Here is a 23,764-nt window from a genome sequence, read left to right on the forward strand (position 1 = left end):
AGAAGAATATAGGAATAGGTAGTTGTTAACCCGGAACACGTTGGTAGGTCGTGTTTAATTGAATAAAGCCCTAGTAATGACTAGCAATCTTGTTAGGCAAATAGGATTACACACTCTCCCGCTGTCCGCTTCGTGGCACGGCCAGTTGTCAGATTGTCTCGCCGTAATTCCTCGTGCGTCCCCGTACTCCGTATTATTCAACGACTGCAAACTGTGAAAGAAAGTTAAGAAAAATGCCGCCTAAGGATGACCCGGAAACTGCAGCGCTGAGAAAGGAACTATCCGACATCATCACCAAAATTCAGGTGATTTATACCCAACATTAAATCAAATCTAAACAAAAACCAGGTTTTTTCAATAGATTCGAAGTATTTTTTTTATTTATTTAAATTTTAACGCGATTTTCGATATAATCTGCTTGTTCATTTTGTTAAACTACGCTTTTTTTCAAGTTATGCTTTCCACACGATTTTGTTTTTTTTGCGCCCTAATATTAATAAATTGTTTTGTCCGTATACTCAATTCCTTCAAGAAAGGCCTACAAATACAATAGTGTATCGGTGATTCAATAAAATATTGTATGCCTTTCTTGAAAGAATTTAGTTGTTATTCGGACAAAACTATTTTTTCTTATTCATATGGTGTTTTTACATGCGCAAACAAATACTTATTCTTAATATTGTCAAGCATAACTTGCAAAAAGCGTATTTTTTATAAAATATACAAAAATAACTCCATCTATGAAGACGTAGATTTTAACGAACGTCGCGTTCAACCTTAAGTGACAATATATTACAAAATAATAACAACAATATTTATACTAGATAATAAAACTCATTTCGGGAAAACAACATTATGCAATTAAAAGAAAATTATTTTTACACAAGAATACTAATTTAAAAGAGAGTTTATACAGATTTTAAAAAGAATAAACAAGGTTAAATATCTTTGAGCTTTTTCGTAATTTTTTCTTCATTACTGGAAGTTTTAGGTTACTAGGTAATGCATTGTATTGCGTATTGTTGAAATTTAATTTAATTTAAAATTACAGCGAAACGTTAAGCACTGTTTCAATTGTACAATTTTTTTTCATTTATTTTATTTTCATTTGTTTTTTTTTCCAATAGACAAAGATTTCGCACTTTTGGGTCTTCACAAGTGAATTTGTATAGGTTCCTAGTTTAAGTAGGTACGCATTCTACATTATCAAAAGTACTAATTCTGCTTGTGTGTCTGTCTTACGGAACTCTGGTTCATAAAAACTTTTTTAGTTTCTTTTTCAAAATTTGAACTGTTTTTTCATAGAATTCAGACAAAGCTGAAAAGTACCTAGCTATAATATAATATTTTTGACGGAAAATTATTTTAATAATTTATAATAACCCGAAATTTTTAGAGAGTACTCAATAATATTAAACCCTTGGGTACTATTAATCAAGAAATGATTAACTTTTATTTGAAAAAACACGCTTGTGTTTTTAGAAAAACACACAAAAAATAACAAAATCCTCAAAAAGATTTATTGACACTATAGGTCAATATTCGAGATTATATTGAAAGCATCGTTTCATCGTGGGGTGCAACAAGTTAAATATTCACCTTAAAACATTTGTTAATATACTTCTCTACATTACGTAAAATATAAATTTATAAAAATTGAAAAGAATCATAACTTTCAAAATAGTAATTACTAAAACATTAATTTGTCTTTTATTTTTATTATATGAACGGGGAGTAACTTGATGATTATAATGCTAGTTTTCCTCGATAGTCATAAAGCATGCACCAATAATTAATCATTTCCCCTTTATAATGCAGGAGGACCAAAAAAAGCACGCCGATACTAAGTTGGAGGAGAAATGTGCCGACCTCGCTGACCCCCCCAAAGTGCGTCTACAAACTAAGAAGTTGCTAAAAGGTCATATCAACAAAGTTAATTCCGTTCATTTTAGCGGCGACTCCAGGTAAATATTAAAACTTGTACTTAATTTGCAAAAATACGTAGAAATATAATGAACGAATTTGGCGACTACTTTGTTATAAATGTAATTGATTGTTGTTGCTAATGACGCGAGTTGATTCTCTGTCACATTTGACGTAACAGATCAGTATTCAGTACATTTTTATATCTGAACTGTGTCCGTTAACTTGCGTGTCAGCCTTTTTGACAAATATTTATTTGGATCTTTGTTCAACCCAAACTATCTAATAAATAAAAAATAATATTTATTTGTTTGTTCCGTACGCGTTTCTACACCTTTCATCCGATTTAGCTGAAAATTTCAAAGTTGTTCTTATTAGTGCAAGGAGTATTTAGAGAGTTTAGTTTGAATGGTAGAAAAAGTCGGAAAACACTTAACGCATTATCTCTGCATTAACTGACATTAACTAGGTTTTTTTAACAGTAATAATGTGAGTTACATGAAACTACATGTAATGGATGATAGAAAATGTCGGAGATGCCCGAGGAAGATATGAATCGAAAAATTATTTATGGTAAAGTGGATGTACGAAGAAAGAGGTGTAATTGAGAATGTACGACTTGGAAGTGAATGGTGGAAGAGGTCAAGGACGCCCAAGAAAACCCAGGCTCGATCAAGTAAAACAAATTCCCTTTTGATTTTATTTAGTTACTAGCTGATGTGTACCCGGTGTTGTTTGGAGACTTATAACTTATATATCTATGTTTAAGTTGTTTGTGTTTGATGTTGTAAGAATATATGAAGTTAATTCATATATTCTTACGGATACGAAACTTTTTATCAACGAAAAACCTATACTCAATATACTACGCATTAGTACAGTCTATTCTTCAGTATGCCATTATCAGTTGGGGAGCAGCTTACAAAACTAATCTGACCCCCATAGAAATTGTTCAAAAACTAATAATAAAAATTATACTAAAAAAACCTCCAGACTTCCCAACTGACAGCATATTCGAAGAATTCAAAGTTCCAACATTTAAAAACTTATTTATAAAAAATTCAATTATACAAATTATAAAAGAAAAAGATAAATACGCATTCATAACTGAAAATCGTACTAGACTTAAACATGTATTTGTGTGCCCCAAATTAAACACTTCTTTTGCACAACACCATTATACTCACCAAGGAAAATTCTTTTTCAATAACCTACCAATAGAAATCAGAAGCATTAGGAACAAAATTCAATTGTTGAACTCCATCAAAAAGTATTTTAGAGAACGTCACACTAAAAATCTTACTTGTTTTTCTTCTTACTGAATACATAAATGTTTACATATTTTAGTTAACGGGTCTGATTGCCATGTGTCTATATTACCTACACATACATATATATTGAAATACATGATTATAGTAAATAGTAATTATAATTATATGAAATGTATTAACTGTATTAACTGCATTGTATTAACTGTACACGTGACTTTATTTGTACATAATATGTGAAATGTTAACTCTTCTTCCATCCACAAACTAAGGCTTTTAATGGAAGACCACTAAAAATTATAATAGAATTCTATTATATTGTTGTATAAATATATAAAGGTATATATTTTTTTACATTTGTTGAAAAGAATGTGACCTTACGGGGCAGCCCGTTATAAGGTCACATTGTACACGGTAATTTGCGTAAATTATAAATTGTAAATTTGGTCAAGTATTTTTAGTACGTTAATTTTTTTTAAAGTAATATTTTTAAACGTTCAAAATATACAAGAGTTAAATTATAAAGCGAATTAATAGAAGAAAAACATAACTTTATACAAGAAAAATGTATAGTGGTAAAACATACAGAAGAAAAACATAATATAACGTTAATCTTTGTTATGTTGTAATATTTTATCTATACTCCTCCTTCCCGTGTCCATAATTCATATCTTAATACTATAATAAATGCGTCCCATTTTTAAAAAAAATGCCCTGAATGCGATTTGTAAAGTTGTCAAATGTGACCACAGTTCCATCACCAGGATTAATCGTTTATTTGTTATTTTTAAATTATTTTCTGAAATAAACGCTTTTGAATCACCCCCAACGTTGTGTAATTATTGCAATTCGCGGTATACGGTTTTAAGAAAACGCAAGAGAATTCCAAAAATAAAGGTCAAATCAATGTAATGTTTAATCGCTGTGACATACAAAACTTCAAGTTTCACTATTATGAAACAATAGGTATTTCTATTTTTTTAAATTCTACTCAACTTAGGAAAAATTATTAACATTCGAAAATGAAATAATCTTTTCATCAGAAAAACAGCAAATTCCATGGTACTCATTTATTTTAAGCATTCCATATGAAATTAAAAATACCACAATGATATACAATTAAAAGAAAAAACGTATAAAAACAGATATCGCCAAGTAAAAATGAAGAATAGGAAATTATAAAAATTACAGAGACAGTATATAAGTATGACACCAACCTACAGTTGTTATAACTGTAAATATAAAGAACTTCTAATATACTACACAAATGTAGTCAAAAGAAATGAAAAATGCATATATTCAGGAAATTTGTTGGTCCGTGTGATGAGAGATGCATGAATGTAGATGAAACTATGATAAACTTGTCGATTTTCGCAGCATGAATACGCAAAAATGTATAAATGGTACTTGGTTTCATCTTAATTACTACAAGAAATAATTATTAATGTCGTGGATGATGGTAAAAGATGCATTAAAATTCAATTTATTCTCAATCAAAGATAAGCTTTATGGTTAGGAAATACGCATAAATTATTGAAATATCCCAAACGCCTTAAAACCAATTTTGTACTTGTTTACTTGAAACTGCGGCTTAAATAGTTATGTTGTTTTTTAAAGAGCCTTTGCAATAAGTGGAATTCGATAACTTTACTAAAACTACAAGACAATTGTGTATCATGATAGATCTAAAACTAAACGTTAAAGAACACGCATTTTTAGAATGTTGCGATTTTCGGATTTTCACATACTTACACTGAAAATTTGATGAACCGCGAGGAATTGACACATCAAAACAATAATTCATTTTCAAAACAAGCAACAAGTAGGTATGCTGTATGCACGAACCTGCCGGCAAGCTCGCCACGGCCGGGTGCAAGGAGAAAATTATCATTACACTGGTGTTGTGTAGGAGGCTGTAAATCTAATAGAGTACTCCTTACCCCGGAGTATTGATTGGTAGTGCATCAGGGGCATTTGCGCAGTGTCTCCAGGTAACACACGGGACCCGGGATGCCGGAATATAGCAATATATTAAATTGTATATGCACGAATTTCGTCGTCTCCACGAAACAGACTCACATCTTCACCGTGGCATGTAGGTCCATAAGAAATAACAAATCTAAACAGTGAATTAGAGGTCACTGAAAACATGTTTTCAAACAAAATTGATCTCAAAGAAATATTGTAGATGCTTTAATTAAATTAAATTGAATTGTTTACAAGTTTATTATTTATAGATGTAAAAAAATCGGTCGGTTTTCGAAAATGAATAAATAAAATATATCTTGGCCCTTTTTTATTACTTTCAATTGCTAAGTTTTTACATGATGTAAAGAATAATATGGGTATAAATTCTTTTTTTTCACAGTCCTCCTTACCAGGGTTTCCTGTTCTGAGGCGCCCTGTAGTTTTTTTAAAAACTTTTGTATCTAATTTCAAGTTGTATTTATATCCTCTTTGTAATGTTTGTATGTTGATTTTTACCTTGTTCTATCAGCCATGTTTTTACTTTGGTGGAGCATTGTATAATTTCATAATATATTTAATATTTCTCTGTCCAAAAGATGTATTCAAACTGGAAGTAACAAGTATATTTTATCTTATTACCCTGGTTGAGTTTTTTTATGTTGGGCAGTGAATATTCAGATATGTTTGTTTAAAGTTTTGATAAAATATGTTTTCGTACACTGTAGAAGTTTTTAAATAATTTTTGTAACCGGAACTTTTAGAATTGTCTTTAGCACACTCCTTTCGATCTATGTTGAGCCGCTCTGTGTGCAAGAGAGTAGTTTTTTATAAGCCTGGAGAAAAATAAAGTATCATGCCTAAAATTAAAAAAGCCACTATTCTATGTTTTTATTTTATAAAGCGCAAAATCAAGGTGTTTATATTATGATAGGAAAACAATTTAATATTTGTGCCCGAAATTCTCCCAATGAAATAAAACATTCATTATGAGAATGTTTTTTTGGCATTAGTAAAAACAGACTTTCCGACATCTCGTAAAGAGTTTTTTGCGAAAAAAAGAGAGTGATTTCGCCTAATTCAGAATGTTACACGGAGAAATACAAAAAAATGCAAATGTATTTTCAGGTTGTCGGTTGTCGGTTTTCGGTCGCATTGTCGCCACTCACGACATCGAATTAAGGGATTGTTCCAAGTATCAGTGGAATCATGTTTTTGCAGTATGCATTTTCTTGATCCAGTTCTGAATTGTTAGTGGCTGATGATGAAGATGGTTAGAATATCTGACCTTCACACTTCAACCTATTTTTTCATGGAGCGCAAGGGAGGTGATAGGGCTAGGCTACTCTGAAGCGGGAAGATGCAAAAAGGTGGTAGCTTAGAGGCAACGAATCATACAGTATGGTGTCGATAACAATAAATTCTGGAAAGGTCTATTAAATGAATCCTTGGCGGCCAAGTCAAAAACAGAATATAAGTATTTCAGTATTCTTAGCTAGTATTTCAGTTTATTAGTCGTCTTAGCTAGTTTTGGTCGTTAGCTAGGTTCCTAGTTCCTATCATAGAGCCACTTGATAAAATTCATTCAAGCCGAGCTTAAGGCAACTGATTTTCGGTTTTGGGTATGACTGTCTGTGTAGCTCCGGTTCAATCTATGTGTCCTTTTCATAATTGGAACTGATTGTGTGAAGAATTGAGACAAGCTATAAAGTACCTATAGGTATTGTTATTCCCACCACTGGTGCTTGCACTTTGAGGTTGCATTTAGACGGGTAAAAATAAATAAAAAATCTTTTAGATTCCATTCCATTACTTCCATGAATTCCATTTATTACATTTCTTTACTTTTATGGATTCCATTGAGTTACTTTTATGTATTCCATTCCGTTACTTTTATGTATTCAATTTCGTTACTTTTGCGTTTCACTTACAAGTTTCCGCTAATTTAGTTTTGGAATGGAAGTAACAGATTCTATATCAGAAATATACAGGGTATCCGGAAGTAATGTGCATCATGGGATAAGTAAAAAAGATAAATTACTTTTGTCGAAATTCCATAGTTTTTTTTCCATACAAAAATATTTTTCCATATAAACAATTCATCTTTTTTAGCTGAAGAAAATGTTCTACCGGAATATAGAATGACCTCCCGAAGTGAGTGCACTTTACCCCGGACAGCATGTATAGAAGATTTAGGTGAAAACTGTATACTCGTATTTTCCAGAAAATATAATGTATTGTATGCTATTTAAATTTTCGCTAGCTGATTGTATTTTTGTAACAACTAACTTGGTTTTAGCAATATTATGTTTTTGTAAATTATACCGTCTTACCATGTTTATGTATTTATAAAAGATTTATATAATCAACAATTTCCTAGTTTCTTCAGAATAACAATTTGTATTCAAGAAATGATACTTTAAAAACATTTCCTTAAGGACACGCAGATGTTCGAGAGGTAAAAAAATAAAAAACTTAATCTTAAACCCCTAAATTAATTAGAAAATCAGACTTTAATTGAACGTACACATTGCGAAAACGAACCACCTTTTGAAAAAATATATACAGGGTTCGACGTTTGTATAACTGATTAAAATAATTTAAACTAATAAATCTGCCTGTTAAAAACACACAACGTTCCAATATTCTATAATATATAAATATGAAGAAAAAAAAAATAACACAACAAAAACTCAATTTACAAACTTTGGCGAAAATTTAAAAATTACGTCATTATATAGAAACTCTGAAATATGTTCATTAAACAATTTATTTTAACATTTTGATATTGGTTGGTTTTGGAAGTAGCCCTCCGACATAAGGACAATATTAAAACTAACATAAGACATACATACATATTTTGATATTGTACTCATGATGGAAGAGTTCTTCCGGAACAGATAGTATGTTAAAACAAAGTGGGTTAGAACAAACTTTGAGTTTATGGTATGCCACAAATTAAATGCTTTTTACGATTAAGTATAAAATATCATTTAAATAAAACTATAATACATGGAGAAAAATGAGTAGGTACTACTGATTTATTAAAATCCTTTAAGAACGGTGACAGCAGGCCACTTCCTAATAAACTATTAGCACTTTAATAGTTATCGGAACACGTGTTCATGCAACTGCGTTTATCCTGTTATTATAAAATGACGAAATGCGAAAATATTACAATTTTTAAGAACACGCGTTCAGACATCGCCATAACACATTCGTGTTTTACTGATAGTTTAATAGGAAATCTGTCAATTCATTATTAAAGACCTGCAGTCCCTTTTTTAACATGAGTACGAATAATTTGAAGAGATTTTTAATAGATTAAACATAATTTATATCAGTAAGTTTTCTCCGTGTAAGGATGCATCACATATGAAATACAAAATATTTACTTATTTTCGCAGTTGGGTTTCGAACCCCGGAACTTCGTAATAATATAAACACAAAATAAAGTATTACGTCATCATTTCATGAAATTTGGTAACAGCGCCATGATTTCTTAAAACCTCAAAAAATGTTGGGTAGGTACTTATATCAATGTTTCATCTTATTCGTATTCCTAAAATCCGTTAATATAATTTAATAAATTAACCTGAATTGTATTTTTAAGGATTCATTTGTGAGAAATTAAAATGTTAAATAGATGTTTATTATTGTATGATTAATGCGTTATTTTCGCTGATTATTTTAATTTTTGCGTACAACCTGCGAATGTTATATCTACTCGTCGTAATTAAATTCTAAAACCAGAATTTCTCCGCGAAACTTTTCTCAGTATTTTGGTATTTTAAGAATTTGTTGCTAAATCTTTCTAATTATATTCAGTTCTCTAATACCGTTCTTTTTTCATTCTATTATGTTACTATTGTGTGGCGAGGTTGACCGCTTATCAAACGAACGGGAGAGAAAAAATAACGATATTACATATTAAATTTTTTTTAAACACACATTGTAATACACCACTTTTATTGAATTAAGAAATGACAGCAAACCAGGCTTCGTCAGGGCCTTTATGTTAACTAATGATTAGTTAATATAAAAGCCTTCACAAAGCTTGATATAAGCGAAACTTGGCATTCATATTAATTAATGATCTCGCAATGCAGCCGGCCTTCACGAACCTTGACTTAAGTGAAACCTAGCTTTAATATTAAGGACGGGTTGTTTCGGAGAATATGAACAATTCATCAAATTTCAACGTTCATTTACGGGTTCTGTGAAAGTCCTATTCAAATTCTGTTATTATATCATTATTCGACTGTTGTGAACTCCTGCAACTTATAAACATACATACACCCACAGTAACAACACGACAAAATACAATATTATACAGCAGCACACATAAGCGTAACTACATTGCCCACTCTCCGATACAACGACTTCACACCATGGGAAATCATTACTTGGGTGATGTTGACATATTCAATACCAACTTGGCAAGTTTTGTGGATCATTTAAAACATCTATTTCAACAATACTCCTAAACACATCATGTAAACCTACAAATAGCTGTAATTTTCTGTTTTTGTTTCTTGTGTTTGTATGACTTGTTGCATAGCTTTTATCAAATGTAATTTTATTCTTATTTTTTATGTTTCAAAGTATCTGTCAAATTAAAATTATACTACCAACCATGTAAAAGCCCTCTGGGCGTTAAATAAATAAATAAATAAATTATAGGCTAGTTGCTTGACAGAACTGAAATAAAAACGGGACTTAAAAATATCTTTCACAGAACTTGAAAATTATCTTAGAAATTTGAAGAATTGTTCAAGTTCTCCGAAACAACCCGTCCTAAGTAACGATTAGTTATTATAAAAGCTTTGACGAAGCTTGAGATAAGCAAAACCAGGTTGGATGTCATTTATTTATTCAATGTAAGTGGTGTATTACAATGTGTGTTTTATAATTTAACATATAATATGAAAAAAAAATACATTGTTACCTGCCACAAAACCCCTTTCGCGCTTATCATTTAAACATTGACTTGATATTACAGATTTGTTTGATAATGTACTACATTACTGACTGTTGATTGTAGACACTGTGTGACCGGGTCTCTCGATGGCAAGCTTATCATCTGGGACACATGGACCGGGAACAAGGTACAGGTGATTCCCCTTAGATCTTCGTGGGTCATGAGTTGTTGCTTCGCATCGTCGGGAAACTTTGTAGGTGAGACATTCTAGCACCCTGTCATCGATCTACTAAATCTCATTTGATTTAGAGACTATTTTTTAAAATAAACAAGTTAGTACATCCAACCATAAAAGTTAGGCCTGTACTTCAATATCTTCACCATCCTTTTTTTGCTATCATAATTGTCCTCATTGCTTACCGGCTATAGGAAACGCATAGAATATTTAAAATTTATATAATTAAATGAACGTCGTGACAAAAATAACACCTAATATATTTTCAATAGTAAAAAAAAACATGTACATGTATATTATTGTTAATTTACTAAGAATATCTTCAAACTATTCGAAATCCTATCAAAAACGGGATTGTAGGCCCTTAATGAATGAATTTATAGGTTTCCTAATAAACTTTTTGTAAAATATCAATGTATTTTCACGATCTCAGAATACGTGTTCATAAAAATCGCACTATTTTCGAATTTCGTAATTTTTTTATTATAGCGACAATTTAAACATTGTACATACAAAATATGATATTAAATATATGACATAATTTTTTTTTTTGTTATTTTTTTTTGGGGTGTTATGCCGTGTTGCGCTAACTCATTTAGCCAACGTTTCGGACAGCATTGCAGTGTCCATCATCAGGGCAGATGTGTTATTTTGAGCATTACAGTGTCCATCATCAGTGCAGATGTGTTATTTATCAAAATAACACATCTGCCCTGATGATGGACACTGCAATGCTGTCCGAAACGTTGGCTAAAGAAGGAGTTAGCGCAACACGGCATAACACCCCAAAAACAAATAGCAAAAATACTTTTGGCCGTGTAAATCTTAAATGACATAATATTTTATCAACAAAAAAAACTCAGGTGTATGAACACGTGTTACGATATAATTACGATATTTATTAAAAGTTCATCAGGAAACGGCCTTAAATCCCGCTTTTAACCGGATTACTAATAATTTGAAGAGATTCTTAATAAATTTGCAATTCTCATTTTTCGCCGTGTAGAATCTTTCCCTCTTGGCTGCAATCAATTACAATTCCCGTTTATTACGAAACCCTGAAACTTTCCATGTTCCTGTACAAAGAACAAAATTCTCCCAACCACTTGCAAAAATGTATCGACCATATTATAAAACCACCGTAAGTGGTGACATATTTAGCGATAGCCCCCAGAACTTCAAATTTCCTGAATATCACGTTTGCACCTAACTTCACTTGAGCCAAACTTTATTGTTTTGTTTTTTTGTTTGTTGTTTTACGAAATTATTGTTTTATTCTTACTTGATAATTAATAAATAAATAGATAATGATACGTCGGATTTGTTTAGCCTGTGGTGGAATGGACAACATGTGCACCGTGTACGATGTCAACAACCGGGACTCAACCGGCGCAGCCAAGATAGTCCGCGAGCTGGCGGGCTACGAAGGCTTCCTTAGCTCCTGCCGCTTCCTGGACGACAAGAAGATCCTCACGGGGTCGGGAGACATGAAAATGCAAGTACCATATATGCGTCATTGACGCTACAGCCCATGGGTGTACTGTCGATATCCTTATGTATCTCTCCAGTTCCTTACGCTTCAGTATCTGCAGCGAATCAATTGATATTTTATATAAAATTACCACCGAGAACCTCTTCATTCAAGTTATCACCAAGAGTACTAAGCTAAGCTGCCGGTTAAATCAAAATAAACCATTGATTTATACATAATTACAAGTTTAAAATTTACTGGATACATAAAGTTTCCGTATTTTTCCCCTAAATAAACGTACAATATTCTGAAAAAAAAAACTCGTAAAAATCAAAGTTTTGTTACTATATTTTCGACCTATTGCGCATTCTCTTAGGCCAGATAGTAGTTAATTTCAAAGTTTTTTTGTTTAACTTAGTATTGAACCTTCCTCCCCAAGGACTAGCACTTAAACTGTTGTGAACTTTTAAAATTCCTTTTAAAACATTAAAAGAAAATTGGTTTGACAAAGGATTGAACTTTCCTCCCAAGGGACTGTAGTCAACAGCGCTAACAACTGCGCCAAATCCCGATTGAGTATGACGGACATTTATCTCAGCGTACATGTCCGCGTGTGTATGCGTGATTACCACCGACGAGTCAATTCGAGTTTCAAATTCATCGGATGTCGGGAAGTGGGTTAATTTCCTCATGTATTTAAAAAGGCAATATAATATTATCATTATTTCATTAGTTGTACTAATTAAAAGAGGAACTAACGGACAGCACTGAATGCTGCATATTTGTACCCAAAGGCAATGGCCCTTTTGGGCACTAAGGTAAATGAATCGTCTCTTGAATGCGCATACACACACATTCACATTTTGTGTAGAATACAGTCAGCACTCGATTATGACTTGTACGTCATTTTGCTCACTTAGTTTCTGCCTTTGAGCTGCGATTTGTATTGGTACAGTCGTATGTCGCGCATATTTTTTAATGTTCAGATGGATTTTTTCGCATTAATTTTAATATTATTTGTGTGTGCATAAGGTAAATAATAATAAGCAAAGCAATGCGTATGTGCCTGTATAGAATACACGCTTCTACATAGTGCACATCAGTGGCAGCTCGTGACGTTTGTGTTACTAGAGTGCTAATATTACAAAAAATGGCATTCTTGATGTTGTTGTAGCTGAAAACGATTTTTTATTTTTTTTCGAAAAATTATTTTTTGTATGAAGATTTTCAGGAATTCCGTGCGGCGCACGGCTATACTGAAATTTCCTGAAAATCTTCATACAAAAAATCGTTTTCAGCTATAACAACATCAGAAATGCCATTTTTTTTTTAATATTAGCACTCTAGTACACCCCAAAGTCACGAGCCGCCACTGGTGCACATGCATATATTATTTGTATTTACATCCATTTACCATATAGAAGGGACAGTGTAAATAATGCAACCCTAAAAACGTGAGTACAAACATATAGGTACTTCAAGAAATGGTTTGATTTTAGATTTCGCACGTAGGTGGCAACACCTCTCCTTTAAAATATTATTACAAAAAAAAAATACTAATTAGATGTCATCATTCCAGTATCATTGTCCTTTTTTCTTGCAAGACGTGTAAGAAGGAAGAGGACAATTACACTACCTTACCTTATAATTATGACAGAAACGACGATGAAAAATGTATTAATTAACTATCTACTGTTTTTGTGACCATTCTTTATAGCGCAGATGAAATTTATTTTTTATACAGATATACTTAATAATATTTAATTTGTCTACAAATCAGTGTGAAAAGCACTAAATCAGTTAAATTTTAATTACTATTTTAACTCCTCTCCCTAATGCCAATAATAAGTCTTTCTCTATTCAATCCTTTTTTTAGGCTATTTCAAAAATAGCCAAATTTCTCATAAATATAAATAGAATTTCAATAATTTACATAAAAAAATCAAAAAAACAAATAACCACTTTCATATTATAAACGTCACTATTTTTAATTATTATTTTTTTGATAAATTAATGTTTTAAAGACAAGATTTTATTTATGCATAGCACAAAGGATAACAATTATTTTTATAAGCAATAATTGTTCGCCTGAAACACTCATCTACATTGAAAAAATCTCCTGATAAAAAATACATGACACGGGTTCGAGTCCCGTTGGCGTCATGTATTTTTTATCAGGAGATTTTTTCAATGTGGATGAGTGTTTCAGGCGAACAATTATTGCTTATAAAAATAATTGTCATTATTTTTAATTCGTTTTACGATGTTATAAGTGTGTTTTTGTCGTTTCCTGTAAATTTTTCATTTCATGGCTTAGGGCTTTACCAAACCACAGTGCACACAGAATAAGAAAACAGTGCATAGTTAATTTTAATAACAGTTACAATTATTGTCGTTGTTGTTTCGCATGCAGCTGTATTTGGGACTTAGAGGTCGGAAAACGTTGCGCAGACTTCGAAGCTCATAATGGTGATGTTGTTAGCATTTCTCTTGGACCAGGTTTGTACCAAATTGCCGTAAAATGGATGCACTATGAATAATTTTCAACTTTTTTTTAATTATTGAAGACAATGTTAGCGATTTTTAAACGAAAATTTGAAACAGAAAAAGAAAGGTTGCATCTAGGAATTGATCCCATGACCTACGCCTTGCCGAGGTGGTGCTCTACCAACTGAGCTAATGGGACCCTATTCCCTTCGGTCATACTGAACTGTATCATACTTCGATTAAAAACTGCAAACATTATCTTCATTTTCTCACCTCACATTTTTACTAGCTCCTTTTTTATCTTTATGTACGATCGCAAGAGTCATCTGGAAATAAATGCAATCTAGGTAGTGTCTTGGATAAATATTATCATTTTTTAATGTTCGACATCGGAACATTTTAATGTTTGACATAGGAAAAAGTCAGCAGTCACGTCTCCTCGGCGACTAATTAATCTATAAGGGAATAAATCGTGAAGAGTAGCGCACTAGTCATTTGTTACGTGGAAAGTCTAGCTGGAAAAATGTGTTACGGTTATTGCCATACTAATTTTGCATTCCTGGAGACAAAAATATAGACCGGAATTAACTGTCTGAGCGCTATCACGGTTATCCTAAAATAGTTTGGGCCGATAATTCCTTGACTCGATATGGCAACCCCAACGATTACCTCAGGCGAGTGTAATGATTTTCTGATGCAGTTCCAGCAGATTAGCGGTAGCCCAATATCGACAATTTAGTTTATTCGTGTGGCCGTTGATATGAAAATTGGATTCATCAGAGAACCATGTGTCATTGAATCAATACTATACTGTTACTAAACTAAATAAGCCCGCTAAGCGTTTGGTATCACTGTTCTCTATCTGCTTTCTGTATTTGGCGCCTAACGGTCAATAATTCATAAATTCGTCCCGGAAAAAAACCAAACCAAACTCCCTTACTCTTACATTCTATGCAACACTGATACGCGGATACCTACCTACACAAAAACTATTCATTCCGTAAAACGTATATTAGATTACAGCTGTGAATGTTTCCAGTGACCTATTTGGGTCCAATTAATTAATCAATGAAGGATCTTGGAATCATGTTTGATAGTAGGCTGATATTTCATGCTCATATTGACACGGCATGTAGCACTTCACTGAGAATTCTGGGCTTTGTTCTACGCACTGCAAGGAATTTCAGAGATAACCGGGTGCTTATAGTTTTATTTAATTCCTTAGTAAGGAGTAGACTTGAAAGTGGGTCGGTGATTTGGAGTCCACACCAGGTCAAGTATTCTCTCATGTTGGAGAGAGTTCAGAAGAAATTCTTGAGATTTCTCTACATAAGAGAGTATGGCTACTACCCGTTGCTCTATCCCACTGACTTTCTTTTGGGTATGCTCGGAATGAACCATCTACGGGTCAGGAGGGATGTGCGCATTGCTACACATTTTTTTTAGACTGATTCGTGGATGGTTTGAAAACTCGGTCATCATGGAGAGCATTCATTTCTATGTTTCCGATGGTTATCTACGTCACCGACAGCAAAGACTATTTTATCTCCCAGCCTGCAGAACTAACTTACCTGTGGGGAGAGCAATCTTGCTGTTGAACAGAATCTATTCGGATATCGACATTTTTAGCATCAATGAAGCTTCCTTTAAAAGGAAAGCTCTATTATTACTTGTATAGTTGATATACACACTGTTAATATTATTAACCTAAGAATTCTTATTACAAAAATATTTTAAAAACGCAATGAAATTAAAAACTTTGTAATGTTTTTGAAATGAATAAACAGAATAGAATTGAATTGAATTATAAAAATACGGTGACAATTATTTCAGATGCTAACACATACGTGACGGGATCTGTGGACCGGACCTGCAAGCTGTGGGACGTCCGGGAAGAAGCCCCTCGACAGACTTTCTTCGGACACGAGTCCGACGTTAACAGTGTTTGTGTAAGTTGAACACTATTATAAATAAGCTGCTTCCAAACATATTCTAGAGACTATAATAGGTTTTTGGGTTAAATATCTGTATTGTGCTACCCCCACATCTACCCTGCTGTTAGGTCTTGTAATGATGCGTTGGCTAAAGACGGAAGAAACGCAACACGGCTTTTTACCTAACCCTCTCAATGACGAATCATAAAGGATGTAATATATATACCTACATTACTAAATATCTAGGTATTCTATAATAATATTCTAAAAGAGGGAAAAAAATGAATGCTCGTCCTCATATAACGACTCACTTGGATTCAAACATCATACTATTCAAAGTAGTTTTTATACCACCATATGTAAATAATTTTATTATTATTATAACAAACGGTTTATTTGTTAAAAATTGAAAACAAAATAAACTGTAGGAACTATTAATTTTTAGATACTGGCAAGATCTTGTCAATTGCCACACTGGGACGCATGCGCGTTCCAGCGAACCAGCCAGTGAATTTTGAAAGTTCTCGTAGGAACTTTATTCTGTCGAGCACATAAGCATGTGCAACATGTAATTCTTACATAATAACCTCTCGCGTTTTCCTAAACCTTTTGATCAATCGCTTAGTAAATTTGGTGTGTTGTATAAATTAATATTTAGTAAAATATAATCGATTAATTTAAAACGCATCCATTCAGGAGATTTTCAAATATTGTCAAGTTATTCGAAACCACTAGTTGTCGCTAGATAAACTATAGTTCTTTTAAAGATCTATTGACTAAAATACTGCCGTCTATCGAGGGAAGTTTCAAATTATGAAAACCATGGCACCTCTTGTCTACATCATAACTTCACCAAAAATTATTCATTCTGTAAAAATAAAAATAAAAAAAATATATTTAATGGTGTAGTAAGTCTGACAGAGGTATTTTTTAAAAATAAATAAATTACAGAACTTAAAACTTTTTTGTGTCTTCAAATGTGGTCAAAGCTGATCGAATATCGAATTAACAAATATTGTGATTTCAGTTCCACCCAAGCGGGCAAGCATTCGCTACAGGGTCAGAGGACAAGTCTGCCCGGCTCTTTGACCTCCGCAGCGACCAACAACTGGCCATCTACAAGACTCCCACCAACACTAGCGGGTTCACTAGCTGTGGTACGAACATACCAAGTGATATAATTTAAGATTTTCATGGCCAAAAGTATTATCGTCATTTTTTTGGGTTATTATGCCATGCAGCGCTTCCGCTTCATTTAGCCAACATTTCGGACAGCGTTGCAGTCAGTGGCATACTTTTCTCTAGTATACTTTTGGGTATACTATATAGCTATGTTGGACTAAACATCGAAAATTTCGTAGTTTTCAAACTTAGCACTTTTATCACACTCAAATGTCACGAGCCGGCACTGGATGCAGTATCCATCATCAGGTCAGATGTGTAGATTGTAGTAAAGTTTAAATCTTTCATCAAATTTCAAAGTTAATTACCAGGTTCTGAAAGTTTCTATTATTTCAATTTTTTGTAACAACTGGCCAATAGCGATATAATAACAGAACTTGATTAGAACCTTCACAGCACTTAATTTAATGAATTCTTCAAATTCTTTGAAAAAAACCGTCCGTAATGTGGTTTGAAGTTAAAAGTAATAGTCGGGTTTTGTGTTATTTTTTTTACATTTCATAGAAAATTAGAAACACACTTTTTTCAACTTTTTTCTGTTCACAGTTCACAGTTATACTATCATGTAGAATCACCTCCCGAAGTTACTGCACATTACTTTCGAACACCTCGTAAATTTTTCTATAAAAGTGCAGTAAAATTATAGATAATCGATCGGTTACTTACTAATAATGGTTTATTGCCCATTATCCTTGTTTCTGTTATCTATGAATGCATAGTGTGCGGGGGTAAAGTGCGCTAACTTCGGGGGTGATTTAACATGATTTTAGAAGTAAAAAAGATAAAACTTCTTTCGAAATTCTATAATAATGAATATAAGAAAAATAATTATTCTTCTATGGAACACAATTTGTGTATGGGAAAATAAACAATTTGAATTGTTTGTATGGAAAAATAAATATTCTTCTACGGAACAATATTTTTGTATTGGAAAATAAACAGGAATTTCGACAAAATATGTTCATCTTTTTTACTTCTACAATCATGTAGAAGTACCTCCCGAAGGGACTTTTCTCCCGGACTATAATCTCCAAACAGACTCCAGAAAATTATAATTTTACTCTATTATATTGAACGTACTACAAGGAATGGATAGTGAAATATTTTAAGGTTATCTGAATTGTTGCATTGTAGCACCCAACAAACCATTATGAAGTACAATGTGAATGACTTTCGTATTTCAGGTGTATCACTGAGCGGGAGATTTATATTGTGTGGAGCTGACGACAATTACGTGCACATTTGGGACACTTTAAAAAATCAATATAATGGTGGGTATAATTCAAAATCGTCATTAATTTTTGGTTATTATACTGTATTGTGATTCCTCCTTCGGACATCGTTACGGCATCCATAATCAGGGCAGGTATGTAAATGTGATGTTAAATTAAGTGCTCGACAATAATAATTGTCCAGAAGTAATCTTAAATCCTTTTGGACATGGTCCGTTCTGTGTGGCCTCAACACACCTCGACACATCCTGAGTAGTTGAGCTCATAAACCTTATCTCAAAAGGAAAATTGGTTTTAGCAAGCCACATGAAGGTCTAGGATTTTGGCCGTTGTTCCGAACTTAGTCCTGATTCTTTCTTTCCTCTTGGAAATTCTGCCAGCAACATTGTGAAAGAATGAAGAACATTGTGACAGGTAAGAAAGCACAGCCTTTTGTCTTTTTATCTGAGATAGACTTAGCTCGTGTGATCTGCTTTATTTATTTTGCGGGGTAACCTTTTCACGTAATGCATCGGTTAGTTATGTATGCTACGATCAGTTCTTCGCATATTCTGCTCGCTACGGTCATCAACGTATTGATAAGTCTTCTTTTCTGTGCTGGATTATGATGGTGAAATTTTTTTTATTTTTTAGAGATTTCACTTTACTTAACATGCAGATAGATCGCTCGTATCCTCTGAATAATAAATTATTAATTAACTAACTGAATTCCCCGGCATTGCCCACGCTTTACAGCTTTTCAAAATCAGACTTAAAACAGTGACCTTCCTCTTGTTTTAAAGGTCGACTGTGTAAATTTCTTCACCCTCGGAATAAAACTGTAGATTTTTTTATGTAAATACTCGCTGAATTCTCTTCACTGGCTTCGCGCAGAGTTTTTAGATTTTCATATAGACAGTGACCTGTTTTGAAGGTCAAGGTGGCAAAATTTTATCAATCTCACAAAACTGTACTATTCACTCTCCTATACACGGTGTCCGGAAACTCGTAGTACAAGCGGGAAACTGGAGAATCTACACCACATGGGGAACCCAAAAAAACATAAAGTTTTTTGATTTGAGCATTTTCAAAAAAAAAAAAAAAAACCAAAAAAAAATATTTTTCGGCTATTTTAGGGTTAAAGTTTTTTCTGGTGTTTAGGGTTGAATAACAGATGTTTTAACCCTGCAGAGCAGAAATATTTTATGATTACACCGGGTTAAATGAAGGGTGATTTCAAAATAATGCTTCAAATCCGAGTTTCTTCATTTGTTTTACCATCAAATAGTTTTATTTAGTTGGGTACTTTGATCTTCAGTAATAATTTATAAGAATTTGATTAAAAAAAAAAAAATTAAAAAAATAAAAAATCAACTTCAAACTCGATTTACTCGATAACGAAAGCACAAATAAAATAAAAATATACTACAAAATCGACTCCAAATGTGATGTAGATTCACCAGTTTCCCGCTTGTACTACGAGTTTCCGGACACCCTGTATATATTAGAAGATTTAAGTGATAATGTTACCTATTTGTGTTTTATTCATTGGTTCTGTGATAATGCTTCGTTATAATTTCTATCATCATTTGAAATCATTTTTTCATGTTACTATTCCAATTTTGTTATCCCGTGCCACCATAAAGTGTCGGTAATAATACCGACGTAATGTTTCTTATCGTATGATATGAACTATAGTAATTGCGCGACCTACCGCCTGCGCCAAATGTGGTGATTGCTTGATTTAGATTATGGCGATCGTATTTTTTATTATTTTTTATAGTGAATATCTCACAAGAGTCCCAACTGCTCCCGTCTGGAGCCAGTGAGACTATGGCATCCCCAATTGGGGGATGTTGTGAGGCTGAAGGTAAGTGGGGAAGAGAAAGAGGAAGGTGGGGAAGTACCTGGCTATTCAGATCTAGTCACTAAACACGGCTAAAGCCATTTGGAGCAACGTTTCAATTCTGAATGGTGGTCTTACACCAGGGCGATACTGGTAGTATCTTCCACTCTGGAACGTGCCGCAAATATACTATATATTATTTTAATTAATTAATTGTGAAATAACACAAATTAATCAAATAAAATTTATTTGCGCACGCCGGGTTCGAACCCGCGACCTTCGGAATGGCAGTCCAATGCTTTACCACTGGACTATGCCGGCCGACGAATTTTGCTTGAACGTAGTAATAATAAATCAATACCCTAAAATATACTGGGAATCTCACAGACATAGGAATATTCATATGTCTATGGGGAATCTTAACCACGTAAGTGAAGAAGGCGTGCACAAAAATATACGGCGCCCGGCCGGGGTGTTGGACGGACCGACGGTCGAATTTTCTCTGGCAGGCCTATGACGTTGAGTTTTCCGCGGGGTTTATTTGAATTAATTCTGATAAACGTATTACTAAATTCTCAGATTTTTCTAACGGAATAACTCGGGAAGTTGTTAATTCATCGTCTATAAAAATAAAATCTGATGCTTACCGCTAATTTATAGTTGGAAAACGTTTTATAAAATTTAATTAATTGAAAAATATACTTTATATAAAGACACACACATAAAGAAATTGCAAATAATTCAAAATAGAGGTATGCGAGCAGTATTGAATTGTAGTAAGTATTCTAAGATAATTATTATGCAGAAAAATCTAGGAATGTTAAGCGTGAGACATCGAATAATTTACAATACCCTAATATTTATATTTAACTATAACATCAGATGCTCCCAAAATACATGTTGAAGTAAATTTTAATTTCAGAATACATGGCTGCCCCACGAGAAACTGTGGAGATTTTAGACTTCCAAAAACAAATTTATCGGGAACCCAAAATAATCTCTATTTTAAAGGATTTAAGATTGTTATTGAATTACCGACAGATGTTAAAAAAGCTAAAAGCCTTATTGCTTTTCGTGGGCTATGCCTAAATAGGATAAAGAATAAGTTTTCGAAGTATTGTAAAGTGTCCTCAATGTAATAGAAGTAAGTTATATTTATACTAGATACAAAAAATGTAATTTTATAACTAAAAAAAATGTGATCCTTGAGGGTCCCCGTTATTAGAGTCTTGTGTCGTCTTAACTGAAAACTTAACTAAAAATATCTTCTTCCGGAAATAATTTCCCCATACAGGAAAGTGCAAAAAAAAAATAATCTCGTCGAATTTAATGTTTCAAAGACCCAATCCTGTCTGATTACGTCTAAAAGGGATCCAAATGATAATCTAGTCTCCTTCAACGGAAGCAATCTTCCGAACAGGCCTTCCATTGATATGCTCCATCGAAGCCAGAGTAAAGTTGGCCTCTCAGAAGCTAGGCGTACTGTACAGGGCCCACAGATACTTTAATAGTACACAACTGCTGACCCTGTACAAATCGCAAGTGCGCCCTACTGTCGAATTTGGCAGCCATCTCTGGTCCGGAGCCCTTAAATACCTTATATATATCAAAAAAACCCTTGACTCTGTGCAAAAACGGGCGGTCCGTTTGATAGATTCCCCAATCTTAACAAACGGACTGCAATCTTTAGAGCACAGGCGTCAGGTAGGTATGCTGTCCTTGTTCTATCGGTATTACAATGGAAGATGCTCTGAGGAACTAGCGTCATTGATCCCTTCGGCACCGGTGCGTAGTCGGGATACACGCCAAACGCGCGCCCAACATTTGTACCCGGTTGACATTTGTCACATGAGAACGGGTCGCTTCTACGATTCGTTCTTAAGTTCAACAGCTCGGCTGTGGAACGAACTGCCGGCCTCTGTGTTTCCTCCCTCCTACAACATGGGACTCTTCAACACCCATGTTCACTCCTTCCTCTCCACAAAAAGACCCTCCACACAGCATCCCCAAAGATGACATAGGCCCTGAGGGAAATTATTTTCTTCAGGGCCTCCTGTGTAGAGTTAATATAAAAAAAGGTAAATTTTGGATAGGGCCTGACACGCTTATTACGAATAATTTTTAGAAAAAAACTTTATATTCGCCTTAATTACTATGAAAGAAAACTTTTTGCATTTCGGGCGGCGGAAAATTATACATTTTGATTTTCAATTGCGTAAAACCAAAATTCACTTCGCGAATCGATGTGGCGACAACGCGCCGCCATTAGGAACGCACTGTTTGTTGGTACGACCGTTGCTATCTTCGTGGGATACCGAAGTTTGTCTAACATGGTTTATGATACAAAAGAAAGTGCCCCTTAATAACGCCTGCTCGCGTCAAGGCAAGAAAAACATCCCAGTTTTCAAGTAGTTTACCGGCTACGCTAGGTTTGTGTAACATGGTTTGTGATACAAATCCATTTGTATTCCACGAAGTTAGCCGTAGTCGTATCTACGCAATGTATCAGGGATACCAACATAATAGTGACGTACCTAATGGCAGCTGATTGCCGCCGCATCAATTCGCGAAGTGAATTTTGGTTAACGCAATTGAAAATTAAAATTCATAATTTTCCGCCGCCCGAAATGCAAAAAGTTTTCTTTTATAGTAATTAAGGCGAATATGAAGTTTTTTTCTAAAAAATATTCGTAATTAGTGTGTCAGGCCCTATCCAAAAATTACCAAAAAAAATTTAAAAAAAGTGCACAGATATTTACCATTATAATTCGAAACATTTTTGTCCTAGAAAATCGGATTCACGCCATTGGTCAATCTTTTAATATTTATTTATTAAAAATGTATTCATAAAACCTTTTGTATTTTTTCCTAGGATCCCTGCACGGTCATGAAAATCGAATAACATCCCTTTCCGTGGCTGGGAACGGAATGGCCATGGCCACTTGCTCTTGGGACCAATACGTTCGCATTTGGGTTTAAAAGACTGCACCTGGTTATATCATTTTTTTATATTAATTTCTAATCATATACATAAATATAAAACCCTTTAACCTATAACAGTTTAGAAAACTATACTAATTTCTAGATTATCAACTTATAAGATTTATGTATTGAATAATGATACACCAATACACAAATAATTACAATTCTGTAGAGTAAATATCTTCTGAGTATTTTGAAATTTTCGCATTATCTAATTGATTATAATTGTTGATTTTGTATTTCAGTGCCTTATACATCCATGAATATTATCATTACATCTCAGGCTAATACAAATAAATGTGCTTAAAACAGTTCTGAAGAGTTTTATTACCCCGACTA

General features: G+C 33.4%; 1 protein-coding gene across 1 annotated transcript; it reads left to right on the forward strand.

Annotated features, from left to right (window-relative positions):
* Window positions 1-233: 233 nt before the first annotated feature.
* Window positions 234-23,422, forward strand: Gbeta76C (guanine nucleotide-binding protein subunit beta-2). Its single transcript, XM_089645819.1, has 9 exons — window positions 234-305; window positions 1,819-1,964; window positions 10,201-10,334; window positions 11,642-11,807; window positions 14,197-14,282; window positions 16,104-16,219; window positions 17,232-17,361; window positions 18,571-18,657; window positions 23,316-23,422. Exons 1-9 carry the CDS (start codon window positions 234-236, stop codon window positions 23,420-23,422), a joined length of 1,044 nt encoding a protein of 347 aa, XP_089501945.1.
* The last annotated feature ends 342 nt before the right edge of the window (window positions 23,423-23,764 follow it).

This window comes from Hesperophylax consimilis, chromosome 23 (genome assembly GCF_061612785.1).
Source record: "Hesperophylax consimilis isolate HC1 chromosome 23, BYU_Hcon_1.0, whole genome shotgun sequence".
Taxonomy (NCBI): domain Eukaryota; kingdom Metazoa; phylum Arthropoda; class Insecta; order Trichoptera; family Limnephilidae; genus Hesperophylax; species Hesperophylax consimilis.